This window comes from Bison bison, unplaced genomic scaffold (assembly GCF_000754665.1).
Source record: "Bison bison bison isolate TAMUID 2011002044 unplaced genomic scaffold, Bison_UMD1.0 scf7180017864475, whole genome shotgun sequence".
Taxonomy (NCBI): domain Eukaryota; kingdom Metazoa; phylum Chordata; class Mammalia; order Artiodactyla; family Bovidae; genus Bison; species Bison bison.
The window spans coordinates 2,258,978-2,274,462 of record NW_011495036.1 but is presented as its reverse complement, the minus strand read 5'-3'; the positions used below and the strand labels follow the sequence as shown (position 1 = coordinate 2,274,462).

At 46.8% G+C, this 15,485-nt stretch overlaps 1 protein-coding gene across 1 annotated transcript in view; it reads left to right on the top strand.

Annotated features, from left to right (window-relative positions):
• ASB18 (ankyrin repeat and SOCS box containing 18) overlaps positions 1 to 15,485 on the top strand; it is a 74,703-nt gene that overhangs the window by 12,612 nt on the left and 46,606 nt on the right. The window contains exons 2-3 of the mRNA XM_010862067.1: positions 11,719 to 11,841; positions 15,451 to 15,484. Of these exons, the coding sequence (XP_010860369.1) occupies positions 11,719 to 11,841; positions 15,451 to 15,484 (157 nt within the window). The remainder of the gene's footprint in view (positions 1 to 11,718; positions 11,842 to 15,450; position 15,485) is intronic.

Below are 15,485 nucleotides of genomic sequence, written 5' to 3'. Positions count from 1 at the left end.
TTGGTATGCCATCCAGCCATCTCATCCTCTGTCGTCCCCTTCTCCTCCTGCCCTCAATCTTTCCCAGCATCAGGGTCTTTTCAAATGAGTCAGTTCTTCGCATGAGGTGGCCAAAGTATTAGAGTTTCAGCTTCAACGTCAGTCCTTCCGATGAACACTCAGGACTGATCTCCTTTAGGATGGGCTGGTTGGAGCTCCTTGCAGTCCAAGGGACTCTCAAGAGTCCTCTCCAACACCACAGTTCAAAAGCATCAATTATTCAGCGCTCAGCTTTCTTCACAGTCCAACTCTCACATCCATACATGACCACGGGAAAAACCATAGCTTTGACTAGATGGACCTTTGTTGGCAAAGTAATGTCTCGGCTTTTTAATATGCTGTCTAGATTGGTCATAACTTTTCTTCCAAGGAGCAAGTGTCTTTGAATTTCATGGCTGAAGTCACCATCTGCAGTGATTTAGGAGAAGCCTTCACACTGCAACAAAGAGTAGCCCCCAGTTACCACAACTAGAGTGAAGCCCATACAGCAGTGAAGACCCAGCATAGCCAAAAATAAATAATTTTTTAAATAAAGAAGTTTAGCAAACCCAAAGCAGGATAGATATAAAAGAAAGAGACAGGTGTGTGCCTGGTACCCAGATGCTCCTCTGACTGTTGTTGAGTCAAATTTGCCATGAGAATTAAGAGCACATTTCACTGAGGTGAAGGGTAGAAAAGGTATGCAGAGAAAGAGATGCAATAACTTTCCTATTTGAGGTGCATGTGACTCTCCTGCCTATAAGCCTGCAATCGTTCCTTACTGAGTACAGCAAAGGCATGCAAACTGTCATCTGAGGGCCAGCTACCTGTTTTTATAAATAAAGTTTTATTAGAACATGGCCCTGCCCATTTATGTACATATTGTCCGTGGTGGCTCTCATGCTGCAATGGCAGAGCTGAGTAGTTGCCACAGAGACCATAAGAGGCACAAAACCTAAAATATTTATTATCTTACACTTTACAAAAAAGGTCCAGCAACCCCTGTCCAACAATGAAGAGTCCCAATTTTATAGCCTGTGTCCGAGGACTTAAAATATGTGCTGTGAACTAACCCACCCCACCATCTCTCCCAGCATCTCTTCACCCACCCTGTACTCTAGTAACTGGTCAGTAAAGGTGCTACTCACAGCCCACTGCAGGTAGGGGGTGCTGCATAAAGGGTTTGCTGTGAAAATTGTCAGTAAACATTTAGAAACATCTACAGCAACTTGACAATTAACATTCTGGACTTGGAATTCTGCCTTTTCTCCATTTGGGGTTTGTTTTTTTTTTTTTTTTGTAATTAATTTTAATTGTATTCTGAAAAAGAATCACTCTATGACAAATTGGTACCAAAAAAAAAAAATCCTTGGACTTCCCTGGTGGTCCAGTGGTTAAAATTCCGAGCTCCCAATGTCCAGGGTGGGAGTTTGAGCATCTCTGGTCAGGGAAGATCCTGTATGCCACATGGCCAAAAAGTTTAAAAATAATTTAAAATGTTTACATTCCTAGTCCTTCAGCTGAGATGGTTGAGAAACTCTGGTCTGCACCAGCCTCAGTGACACCCCCCAACCCCTCTCACCCCTCCTGGCCTTGGGACAGGCCGTCTCTGCTCCCCGTCTTCACCTGCTCTGACCACACGCCCACCCATCCTTCCAGGTGGCCCAGTTCACAGTCAGGTGCTGTGGCCTTGCAGGGTGTTTGCTGGGCATCCACATCTGCGAGGGGGAGGGGAGAGGGCAGGATGGGCAGAAGGGAGGTTGACCTGTGACTCAGGCCCCCCCCAACATGTCAGCCAGACCCCAGGGGAGCGTTAGAGCTGACCCATGTCATGGTTTCTCCACATGAAGTCACCAGGGCAGCACCAGTCTCCTGGCTCCCTCGGTCTCTAGATCCGCCCCACTGGGGGCCGTCCCTTCTAGAAGGAGGTGGCTGTCTCCCCAGAAGGAGCTCACAGCGAGGAAACAAGTCCTCCCTAACAGCAGCATCTGGGCAGCACACCTCTGTGTCCACCAAGGTCTAAGCCCTCAACTCTGATCCCCAGACCTGCTGCCAATGGCTCGCTTTATCCCAGGTCTCCGCTCTGCCTGCCTGGTCTCCTAAGCGCCCACCCTCCAGACTGCACCTTGGGCCCCAGCAACACAGCGTCGAGGCCAAGGATGCTTGCCTCTCGTTCAGCCCAGGATAACAGGACCAGGTCCTGCAGCACAGGCCAAGAGAGGGAAACAGACACCCTCGGGGATCATAAGTCATCTTCTCCTTCAATTCCCTCTGTGCTTTGCTCAGATGCCACCTTCAGAAAAAGCCTGTCCCACCCCTACTTCCTGTCATTCTCATAACTTCCCTGATCCGTTCTCATCTTCACACCTGGACCCCTATCCATCAGTGGTCTCACTCCACTTGCCAGCTAACGGCTGTCTAGTCTTTCTCTCTCTTGCTAAGTGTAACCCTCCTTAAAGGCAAGGATTTCTACTCTGAATCTCTGTAGGCCTCTGGTACCTGAAAAATGCCCCGTACACGTGCACTCAATATAGAATATTTCCAAATGGTGTAGAAATTCACCCTTCCACCTGCAAACTCTGAAATAGCAGTTTCACTAAACTCTTCCAAAACTTGATTTCTAAAAAAAACCATTCAGGAGACTTTCCTGGTGGGCCGGTGATTAAGAATCCACCTTCCAATGCAGGGGAGTCAGGTTCGATCTCTAGCTGGGGAACTAAGATCACACACCGCAGGCAACTAAGCCCACGAACCGCAACTACTGGGCCAGCGTGCTCTGCAGTGAGCTCTCCGAAACAAGAAGCCTGACTCCACAACTAAAGGAGCCCCTTTGGGCCACAACTAGAGAAGGCCCATGTGCCGCAACGAAGACCCAGCACAGCCAAAAATTTCAAAAAAATTAAAAAACCTTTCACAACTGGATAGATGAAAAAGATCTCTTTTTCTAACTTGCATTTCACATTGGTAAAATTGGATGTTGTGTATATGTTTAGCGGTCATTTCTATTCCTTATTATGCCTTTTATTTTTCTGTTGGAAATTCAAAGTTCTTTCTCTCTCTCTCTCTTTTTTTTTTTTGCAAACAGAAAAATAAGGTCAATGAACATTCAATCCATCAGACATCACTGGGCTGGCTTTGCTCTGTGCAGAGTTGCAAAACAACCAAGAGACCACCAGGCACACCCCCCTCCTCAACTGCAGGATCAGTAAGCTTCTCATTTCCAGGAGGGAGGTAAAGGATGATGAGGTATAACCATCAGACCAAGCCAACTTCAGGAGAGAAGCATTTTGCTCCCTGTGTGAGATTCATAAAAAACAATCAGTCTGAACAGGCAATTTGTCTCAAGAGGCAGGAGCTGCAATTTTATCATGTAATTAAATCCCCATGACAGTTGTAAAGAGACGCCATCACCTTTATCAGGGAGAGCTTCAGTGGGCTGCTCTCCTGCACGGTTCCCCAGAGTCTGTAAATGTCCTTCCAGGGCTGTTTACCCGTGCTTGTGCCCGCCAAGGACCAGGCTACTCCATCCCCCCTCGGCCACCGTGGATGGCAGTGCTCAAGGGCACCTTCGCTTCTGAGCATCCAGAAGAGCCCTCCTGGACTCTGGATGAGAGCAGCTCTTGACCTTTGGATGAGACAGCATTCGTGGTGTGTCTTGGCAGGATCTGCCCCGAGCTGGGTTGTGCTCTTTGGACACAAGTTAGCAAGGTGTCCCCACCCCCACCCCCGCCCTGTTGTATTCTTCCACATGATGGGAATGAGGTTTCTTAATAATGTGAAATCAGTACAGACGATTTAAGTCATTATTAATAGATGCACTTGATCTGAGGGAGCACGATGCTTGAATGCTTTGTTAAATGAGGTGTGCTGTGCTAATATTGTTATTTGGAGAGAAGGGTAGGCTACGTCCATGTTTTGGATTCTGATGTCTGTGTGACTGGCTTCAGTGGATGTGGATATGTCCCAGGCTCTTAAAAGCAGAGTCTTGCAGGACTTCTCTGGCGGTCCAGTGGTTAAGGCTTTACCTTAAGATGCAGGGGGTGAGGGTTCAATCCCCAGGCTGAGAACTAAGATCCCACATACCTCATACCAAAAAACAAAAAAAATAAAACAGAAGCAATATTGTAACAAATTCAATAAATACTTTTTAAAAAATGGTCCACAAAAAAAGCAGAGCCTTACATACCTGCCCAGCTTATTATTTTTAAGAAATGTTTTTCATTTTTTTGTGACTTGCTTCTTTCCCTTACATATTTTTTAACCGATGTATAGTTGGTTTGCAATGGTGTGTTAGTTTCACATGTACAGCAAAGAGATTAAGTTATACACTCATATATACATTCTTTTTCAGATTCTTTTCCCTTTTAGGTTATTACAAAATATTGAGTATATAGACTTCCCTGTGCTGTACAGTAGGTTCTTGTTTATCTATTTTGTATATAGCAGTGTGTATGTTAATCCCAAATTCCTAATTTATTCTACATGGTAACCCTTGGTAACCTTAAGGGGGAAATTGCTGTCATTTTAAAAAGCTTTAGGGAGGGGGGATGAAGGAGGAGTGGCCTTTAGAAATTAAAAAAAGGAGAGTGAGGATCAAAAGATGTGTGAAAGTAAATCCATAGTAAGACCTGGGGTACTGTACCCAGCAGTGTGTGTGCTCAGGCACTCACTCATGTCTGCCTCACTTTGACCTCATAAATTGTAGACCACCAGGCTCCTCTGTCCATGGGACTCTCCAGGCAAGAATACTGGAGTGCTTGCCATTTCCTCCTCCAGGGGACCTTCCTGACCCAGGGATCAAACCTTCCTCTCCCTCACTGGCAGGCAAACTCTTTACCTCTGTGCCACCTGGGAAGCCCGAGCCAGGTGATACAAACGTTGGATTTAGTCCCTGGACATTTACAGAAACGATTCATGTAGGAAGCAGGAAACCGACCAGGATAACGGGATGATACATTGGCATATGTGAGAAAGTGCTCAGACTTTCATGATGTCCCCAAAGGGGCATGACTTCTTGCCCCATTGTGTCCATTTACTCGGACACTTGACCCCAGAAGGAAGCCAGACCTTGGCCTCATGGTCTAGGAAAAAATCCACGCAGTAGTCCTTTTCCAAGAGCACGTGCCTCGTGGCCCGAACACGTGGAGTATCAAGGCCCCAAATAAGCAGGCTGACCCGGTAACAAACCCACTAGCTTCACATTTCAGGCTCAGCTGGGTTTTCCACAGAATGTCATCAGAGCTCATCCTCTGATGCTTCTGATGAAAAGAAAATCAATCATTCATCAATTCAACGGCAGGATGCAAAGATCCTGATATCACATGAAAATAATAATTACCATTTGAACACTAGCTTTTGTTTATCTCATTATCATTACAAGGTGGATTTTTTTTCATCTCATTTGATTGAGAAGCAAAAATCCCCTCTTGTTAGCTACCAAGTTACAGGCCTTGGTAGGGAGAAGAGTTTTTGTGTCTCTCATGGACAAAACATTACACTTGTAAGACCCTAACATATTCTTTACAAAGCCATATTCACATCCGGTGAACTACCTGGCCAGCTCCTAGAAAGATTTAGTCTGTTCGGATTCTGGGCTTCCCTTTCGAGCAATGGCTGCGTGTTAGAGGCATCTGGAAAGTTTCTTACTTTGCTGATGCTCAAGCTGTACCTCCAACCACTTACATCAGAATCTCTCAGGCTGGGATCCAGGCATCAGTGTTTCTAAAGCTCCAGTGATTCTGGAATTCAGCAATTCTTTACATGTACCATTATTTCTCCAGTTTGAGTTTTTTAGCAAGATTTTCCTAAAGAACGACCCGTATGTTTTCCATGCTCTCTGAAAGATTTCCAACCTTATCTATGCCTACTATATCTATGCCTACATCTCACTGCATTTTAGAGATAGCCATGTCACGAAATAAAATTCTCTGAGTCCACCCTGACCTCTTCCTAGTGACCCCAGAGCTCCAAGTGCCCCCACTTCTTTTCTAAATGCTCCCAATCCAACCTTCTCGTGAGCCATTTAAGGACCTTGCCCAAGACTGATGTCACTTCAGGCTTTGAGGAATCAAGTTCTCTTCCTATTTGAAAACGAAAATTCTCATCTCCTGGTGCTTCTTCTGTTTTAGTCAGTTCCTCAAAGATTCTGACAGCTGCTAAGCAACTTTGTAGGTAAATTCACTCTTGAAAGAAACTGAGTTTTCATATCAACTGAAGCAGGCAGAGAAGATTAGTGGTGAGTCACATCTTGAAGGCTATATGTTGCCTTTAAAGGAAGCCGAGAAGGGTGAGGATGATGAAAATGAGATACAAACAGTCCTCTGCCTATAATTTAATAGAATTACTTCTTTTTTTTGATATTGAGTTGTATGAATTCCTTATATATTTTGGGTATCTTGCCGGACATATCTTTTGCAAATATCTTCTTTCATCCAGCAGGTTGCCTTTCTGATTTGTTGATGGTTTTGATGTGCAAAAGTTTTCTAGTTTGAATAGGTCTCATTTGTGTATTTTTGCTTTCGTTGCCCTTGCCATAGGAGACATATCCAAAGACATATTGGTTAGACTGATGTCAAAGAAGTTACTGCCTATATTTTCTTCTAGAAATTTTATGGCTTAAGCTCTTACATTTAAGAGTTTAATTCATTTTGAGCTTATTTTTGTATATGGTATAAGAGAGTGGTCCAGTTTCATCCTTCTGCATGTAGCCGTTCAGTTTTCCCAAAGCCATTCACTGGAGAGACGTTTTCACATCACACACGCTTGCATCCCTCGTTGCAGATTCACTGACCACATGTGCGTGGGTTTACTTCTGGGCTCTCTATCCTTTCCATTCATCTACATGCCTGCTACTGTGCCAGTACAACACTGTTTTAATTACTGTAGGTTTGTAGCTAAAGCTGTAGTAATTAAAATCTGAGAGTATGATACCTCCAGCTTTATTCTTCCTCCTCGAGATTGCTTTGACTGGGAATTCCCACATGTCCAGTGGTTAGGATTTGGTGCTTGCACTGGGGCCAGGGTTCAATCCTGGGCTGGGGAAAGAAGACCCTGTGAACCTCTAGGCGCAGGCAAGAAAATAAAATTTAGAAAAATTAAAAGATTGCTTTGGTTCTTTGAGGTCTTTTGTGGTTCTATACAAATTTTAAGATTATTTTTTCTAGTTGTGTGGAAAATGCCATTGATATTTTGATAGGGATTGCATTGAGTCTGTATATTGCTTTGGGTAGTATGAACATTTTAACGATACTGATCCTTCCAATCCTTGAGCACCAAAAATCTTCCTATTTGTTTGTGTCACCTTCAATTTCTTTCCTCAATGCCTTTCCATTTTCTAAAGTACAGATCTTTTACCTCCTTAGGTAAGCTTATCCCTAGGTATTTCATTCTTTTTGACACAATTGTAAATGGGATTGTTTTCTTCATTTCTCCTTCTGATAGTTCATTATTAGTGAATAGAGATGCAACAGATTTCTGTATATTAATTTTGCATCCTGCAACTTTACTCAATTCATTTACTGGTTCTAGTACTTTTTTGGTAAAATATTTGGAGTTTCCTATATATAATCTTATGTCATCTGCCAATATATAGTACCAGTTTGACTTCTTTCTTTCAATTTAAATGCCTTTTATTTCTTTTTCTTGCCTAATTGGTGCAGCCAGGACTCTATGTGTTCCTTGAGGATAAATGTGTTATGCCTTTTTGTCTCTGAATCCCCCAAACCCAGCAACACATCCTAGAACATAATCTTACACAAATGATTACTGAATGAATAGGTGAATGAATGGGTGGACCTTGGGCCACTGGTGGGGGCTTTTTTTGTTTGTTTACTTTGACTTTTTTGATGTCATAGTCACACATACAGCTCTTTTTCCTTAAACAACAGCAACCCTGCTATGCTCCTGATAATCTCCTTGTCCTACTTGTGAAGCCAATTCCGTCTCCCATGAGCTGTTTTTACAAAGCTCTCACGAAGAACAAAATCTGTTTCTGGGCTGCTACTCCCTGCCCACTGAAATCAAGCTTGGGTATTTAGGGCACTGTTGACAAATATAACACTTGGAAAGCTAAACTTAGCATAGAACACAGGGTGGAATGGCTCTTATCACTGGACTCACCTCCAGGCTTCCACCCCTTTTAAAAATAACCCATGACAACATGCGTCAGGTACAAAAGAATGCTCCAGTTTAAAGCACAGGCTCCAGCTGGATCCTGGATTATAGTTGCACATGAAAAGTCTTTCAGAAATGTATCTATTTACAAACTATCAGTCTGAGAATATAACAGGGCAAAATGGCTATGTTTAAAGAAATGAGATATCTGAAGAATTAATATCGCTATTGAAATGAATAGAGCAACGACATAATCAGGAAATGAAAAGGGAAGAGTCAAAGATTTTATTTAGTGAATATTCTAGAAGGGAAATGGTCTTCAGTGATGCTGTGTACCATTCTCTGTATACTCTTGTCTCTTGTGTCCAAAGAAGCCTGTATGTTCCTTGCAAACACGATCTGTATCCTTTACCATTGCATTTTCCACAGTACCCAGCAGTGTTCTCAGTCACCCCATTGCCTACACTGTCTGCCATCCACATGAGCTCTTCAGCCTTCAAGACACAGTCAACTCAACCCATATGCCTGCACAAAGCCAACACAGATGAGCAGACAGACAGCCACACCTCTCCTATCCAGCACCCTGCAGTCCCCTTCTACAGAGGAGATGTGGGTTTTACCGTTGGAAGAAGCTCTAGGCCTTGGGTCAGCCTGTGGAATACATTTATGCCTGAAAGTCAGGTCTATGGTGAGGGTAAAACACATCTTTATTAAGTCATACTGTTGTTTAGTTGCTAAGTCATGTCCAACTCTTTGTGACCCCAGGGACTGCAGCCTGCCAGACCCCTCTGTCCATGTCGTACTAAGATATTCTTGCCTGGCCCAGGCAAGAATATTGTAGTAGGTTGCCATTTCTTTCTCCAGTGGATCTTCCCTACCCAAGGATCAAATCTATGTCTCCTGCATTATAGGTGGATTCTTTACCACAGAGCCATCAGGGAAGTCCCCTTATTAAATCACGAAAGTGTTAGTTGCTGAGTCATGTCCGACTCTTTGTGACCCTATGGACTGTAGCCCGCCAGGCTCCTCTGTCCATGGGATTCTCCAGGCAAGAATACTGTGGTGGGTTGCCATGCTCTCCTCCAGGGAATCTTCCCAACCCAAGGATCAAACCCGGGTCTTGTACATCACAGGCAGATTCTTTACTATCTGAGCCACCATAAGAGCATCCAGTTTCCCCTCCACCCTTTACTGCAAGTTCCACTAAGAAAAACCAAGGGTATTCTGCTGGGTCCCCCTATTCATGGAAATCTTGATGAAAGGAGCACCCCAGGGAATATAGGACCAAAATAAAGGCCCAACACAGAGATCCTGCTCAGGCTTCAGAAGGGCTTAAAGAGAATAGGGAAGGTCAGTGGGCTGCTCTGGGGAATGGAGGAGACTGAGAGAGAGGCATGTGGGGAAAGAGGGTGCTTAGGAAGCCCAGATGTGACTAAGGAGCTGCTGCCTCTTGAGCCCTGCCCCTGATGTCAGAGCTTTCTTCCTGCTGTCTCCCTACTGGTTGCTTGTCTGCAGCACCACACAGCGACAGGTCCCTAGGCTACCGCTGGTACCAAGAGGATGGCGGCTACTGATATCTCCACTCCCTCCCCCGAGTGTCTGTGCCCAACTCTCCTGGGCACCAGCTCCACGGCTTCCCTTCCCAGGACCAGGCAGCGCCCTCCGACCCGCCGTCCTCCCTGCAGCCTCTGGGCGCGTGCTTTGTTACAGCTCAGCTTCAGGGAGCCCCACCACACTGGCCCTTCCCAACTTTCCAGCAGGGGAAAACCAAGAACTGGAAAAATATGTGAGAACTGGGTTTTATCTATGCTATAAGAAAAAATAACCTCATTACTCTTTTTTAAAATTTTTTATTGAAGTATAGTTTATTTACAATGATTCAGAGTTACAGCAAAGAGATTCTGTTTTATTATATATGTGTGTGTGTGTGTGTGTGTGTATATATATATATATTCTTTTTCAGATTCTTTTCCATTATAGGTTAATACAAGATATTGAATATAGTTTCCCGTGCTTACAGACTTCTGTCTTATATGTAGTAGTGTGTATCTGTTAATCCCCAATTCCTACATGCATACCTGCCAAGTCACTTAAGTTGTGTCTGACTCTTTGCGACCCCGTGAACTGTAGCCCGCCAGTCCCCTCTGTCCTTGGAACTCTCCAGGCAAGAATACTGGACTGGGTTGCCATGCCCTGCTCCAGGGGATCTTCCCGACCCACGGATCAAACCCATGTCTTCTGTGACTCCTGCATTGCAGGTGTATTCTTTACCGCTGAGCCATTAACCCCAAATTCGTAGTTTATTCTTAATTTATCCCTGTCCCTACTTTCACCTTTGGTAACCATAAGCTTGTTTTTTTGTCTGTGAGTCTACTTCTTTTTTTATAAATAAGTCAATTTGTATCATTTTTTTGGATTCCACATATAGGTGATATCATATTTCGCTTTCTCTGTTTGACCCACTTCACTTAGTATAATAATCTCTAGTTCCACCCATGTTGCAGCAAATGGCATTCATTCTTTTGTATGGCTACTATTCTTATTATATACGTATGTGTGTGTGTGTGTGTGTACACACATCATCTTCTTTATCCATTCCTCTGTTAATGAACATTTAGGTTGCTTCCACGTCTTGGCTATTGTATGTAAATAGTGCTGTTATGAACACTGCAGTGCATGTATCTTTTTTAATTAAGAGCTTTCATCTTTTCTGAATAAATGCCCAGGAGTGGAATTGCTGTGCATATGGTAACTCCATTTTTAAACCTTATTAATGTTTAGACAATAAAATAATCCCTGAACTAGTAGCCAGTAACTAGTACATTACTAATAAAGAGCTGTTACCATTCATTAAAAACAATTGTGGCCTCTCTCATCTTCAGCAAGGGATGCACATTTTGGGATCAGTTCTCAACAGCTGGAAGAAACCCCCAGGCCCCAGATGACGATGCCTTTGGGAATCCCTGGTCTGTCCTACTATGGGGCCTCCGCCCGGGACACTTGTGCAGAGCCTGGCCATTTTTAGTGTCTGTCTGGATCTCCCTGACACAGCCTCGGGGCCAACACAGCCCTCGGAACATACATCCGCTCACCACTGGCCACAGCAGCTAAGGAAGAGGATGAAATGAAAGCAGCCATCCTACACAGCAGGAAAAAGAAGCCCGCCTGTTTCAGGCCGTCTGCCCGCGTGGTGTGGCGAACTGGTTGGGAGACACACAGATGGGCCTGGCTCTAGAGTTTACATGTACACAATCGCAAGGGGGTGGCCGAGCTCTTTGGCATCTCAGTGGTCACATGATGCTGGTCATACTGAGTGACGGTTATCACATCAGAGCCCACAGGAGTTATAAATACACCACCACCCAGCCCCAGCTGGATGACAATTGAGTAATGACAATAGAAATAGCCCACACTCCAGAAGACCATCTTTCCCCTTCCTGGAGAGCCTTTCTGAGATCATCAGCATTGCGATGGACGGACAGCCAGAGCCAGTTAGAGGGAGACTTCAGATCTTTCAGAAGATGGAAAAAGAGCCTCAAGCAAGAGATGGGTCACCGGTTCTCGAGTACCACGCTGCCTTGGTCACAGGAGACCTGGAGCATCTGAAGCCCCTCATGGACAAGTTCTTCCAGGATGCTAATGTGGTGTTTGAGATCAAGAAGGACGAGATGGTGTGGCAGGTGAAATCCCCAGCCACGTTTGGACTGTCAGGTACCTTTGCTCTTTTAAAGTCCCGTTATTTTTAAGGAGCTACTAACACATGTCTGAACATATAGCTGCAGCATGTAGGCTGCTCACGACGGTGCTGCATTTAACAAGCTCGAGCCAAAGACATTGACAAGCCAAAATGCGTGGACGATTTTTCAGACGTAGTTTTAGGTGATCGGATATGAGCGATCACATTGGAAAAGCCAATCAGTGGGTGAGGAGTGCCCATGCGATGCTAGAAGTGGCCTCTTGTCTTTAAAAAGAGATCTGGTTTGGGTGTTGATCTGCCAGAGCCTGGATCTGGCAGCCAGGGGCTTGGGAGATAAAGCACACCTCTCCTTTGAGTATTCCTGGAGCGGGCCCTGGCAGGCAGCGCTGTGCATTTCCTCTCTGAATCTGTGAACTCCAGGGCTCCAGGGCAGAAGCGGGCACAGAGCCAGCACTGGGCAGGGCAAGCCCTCAGGAGACACTCCTCCTGGATCCCAGGGCAGCCCAGGAAGAGGGAGGAGAGGGGAGAAACCAGAGGTCCTTAGGTCGTATATGCCTGCATTCTTGTTGCCTGGACACTGTCGCTAGGTGCCGGGCAGGCAAACATGCTCCCAAGTAAAGAGAACCCCCTTGCCCCCATCTGGGATGCATGGACTAGCTGACCACCAGGCTGCGGTGAGGCTTCCTCGGCTGGAGCTCTGCACTGGGCACCCTTCCGCCCTTGCCTCCCAGCGCTACCTGTTTACCGAGAGGGTTCACATGATGCAATAATGAGGACGCAAGTCTCTGTGATCAGCAAACCAAGGGCCAGGGCCCGGTGCTCCTGACTCGTGAGCTCTGGCAGACCAAGAATGAGGAAGGGTGGTTTCCAGAGCACTGACACAGTCTGCCTACATGTCACATGGGGAGAAGGGAATAAACCCAGGCCCTGCCAAAGGGCTAAGCAGCTCAAAGCAGCCAGCGAGGCGGCAGGGGCTGCGGGGAAGCGAGCACAGGTCGTCTGGGCCGAAATCCCTCCCAGCCAAAGGCACTGCAGTGCCTTTCCAGGTCTCCTCTCCCTCACCTGTCCCAGACGGGGAGTGCATCTTCCTCCACAGGGCTGTGGGACGATCCAATCAAGAATGCCAACTGCCTGAATGTCTAATTAATGTATTTTTTAATCACATGCCTCACAGCCCTGGACACACTCGCAACATGCTGAAATGATGTAATTTCAAATAGATATTAATGTCAGCTCGTGGTCTGAATCAAAGTTTCCTTCCTCTTTACCACCTTAATCTTTCCACCCCTAAGAGTGCTGTTTTTCTGTGGCACAACTGTACGACAGGAAATCAGAGCACCCTGGCAGGGAAGGGATGTTGAGTTATTACCGAGCAAAGGGCAGCCCTGAGCGTTGGTGCTGGCCTGTGGCCTCAGCGCGAGCTGGGAAGACAGGATGGATGCTGCTGGCCTCCACGCTCTTTCAGCTCAGCCGCTTGACTGCTCCACGCTGGCCCAGTAGCAGAGATGACCCAGCCCAGGCTGAGAACAGGGGCCCCCATGCTTCCTGCAGCCAATTCAGCACCTCGTGAAGGGAGCCATGGGGAAGGGAAGACACAGGTTCACGGTGGCCAGCCCCTGGGTGCCACACCCATGATAGAATGCTGGCCCCCTGGAGCTTGCGGTCCCAGGAAACCATTCCCACAGAGGATGATGCTAAGGGGTAGCTCAGATGGTAAACAATCTGCCTGCAATGCAGAAGGCCCAGGTTCTATCCCTGGGTGTGGAAGATCCCCTGGAGAAGGAAATGGCAACCCACTCCAGTACTCTTGCCTGGAGAATCCCGTGGACAGAGGAGCCTGGTGGGCTACAGTCCATGGGTCCCAAAGAATCAGACATGACTGAGAGTCTAACACTTTCACGCACACATTTTTCACACACCACAGGGAGAGAAGCCTGCAGGGACCTGGAGAAGGGGGCTGGCCCTAAGCTACGGCAGAGCTAAATGGCCCTCCACTGCCTCTTCCTGTGAGTCCAGAGGAAGACTTTGGCATCTTGGCTGGGTGAACAGAGCTGCTGATGGTGGGTAGAGTAGAGCTGGGAACTTAGCATGCCCTAGAAAACGGAGTACCTGCTTCCTGGCCCCTCAGTACGTAAACTTCCCATCTAAGGAAAATGAGTAGAATCAAGAAGGAGGAGCTGGGCCCTACAAGAATGTATTCTCGCCTGGAGAATTCCATGGACAGAGGAGCCTGGCAGCCTACAGTCCATGGGGTCGCAGAGAGTTGGACGCGAATGTAGGTCACTGTTATCATCAAGGGCCAGATCAGTGCCTCCATCAAATCAGACCCAGTGAAGACAGGGGTCCATGTAGGACCACATCCCCGGGGCCTCCAGCCACCATCACCCACCACCAGGATGACAGGCCCCTCTTCTCCCAGCAGTGCACAACCTCCAGGCTGGGCCCTGGGGACCCGGGGTCAGGCTAGAACCCTGCGCTACATTGAGGTAGGTAATTATGAGTGGTCTTTCAAAACCGCTCAGCATGGGTCCCATGAAGGAGGTGGCCTGTGAAAAGGGTCTCCTCCACAGCTCATTACAGCCACGGTATCGATTCTTCCATCATTATCAGAAGGCATCCCTGCCATGTGAAATCCTGTCCCTTGAAGTGTATTCACCAGGGACAGCTCTCCCCATTTCCAGGAGCGCTCGTGGCCGCTAACAACCTTCCACAGGCCTTTTGAAAGCCCAAAGTTTTCAGAGAAGTGAAATGTATAGCTCCTGCTCCATTCATCCTTCAAGAAAGAGCAACCTTACACACACACAGACACACATATGCGTGCACACACAAAACCCTAAAAAGCGCAAAGAAACAAACCAGGATTGTGCTCAATGCAGACCAGCACATCAAAGGGTGCTTCTGAAAACCGGCCACTTCCAAGACAACTAAACTTTCCGAGTCCTTTTCTTGAGCAGCCTTGGTGATGTGGGTCAGTTTGTTTTGCCTGTTGTTTTCTCCTCTTAATGATAAAGGGGGTAAAATCAGGGACTCAAAAAGAGAGGGCTTGGATTCCAGAAAAATCCACAGCTCACTTTCCGCCCGCCGGCTGCCCTAACTCAGAGCCTTGAAAGTGTGAATTCCACCTTAAATGCTCCTGCTTGTTCAGCTTTTAACTCCTCACATCTTACCTGAGTCCCTAGTCACCCTCATATTTGGCAAAACCCTCTTGCTTCTCAGTAACACCCCTCTGCCCGCCGCCGCCCCAATCTCTCGGTCTCGGTTTCAGCCTCTCCTTTCTGTTGCTTCTCTCCCCCAGGTCTCCATCTCTGCCCTCTCCAGGACGCTCCCTGTCCTGTTTCGCCCTCTCTTTCCCCCCTCACACTGCCTTCCCTCGCTGTCTCTCTACCCTTCTCTGTCAGCGTTCTTTAACCTCTACCCCCAGACCTCCCTCCATCCCTTGTCTGTGGTCCAGTCGGATCTCACCCGTTTCTCTGTCCCTAAGGCCAGAGCATCTTCGAGTAGCTTCCCACATGCCCACCTGGCCCCTTCTCCTAACAGATGGTTTCCCCCATTTCAGTCTTAACGGACACCGTCCTCCCACGAGCGCCCCCCTCTCACCTTCCCTCTCCCCACCCGCTCCCCAGGCCTCTGGACCCTGGAGTACAAGCGCGAGCTCACC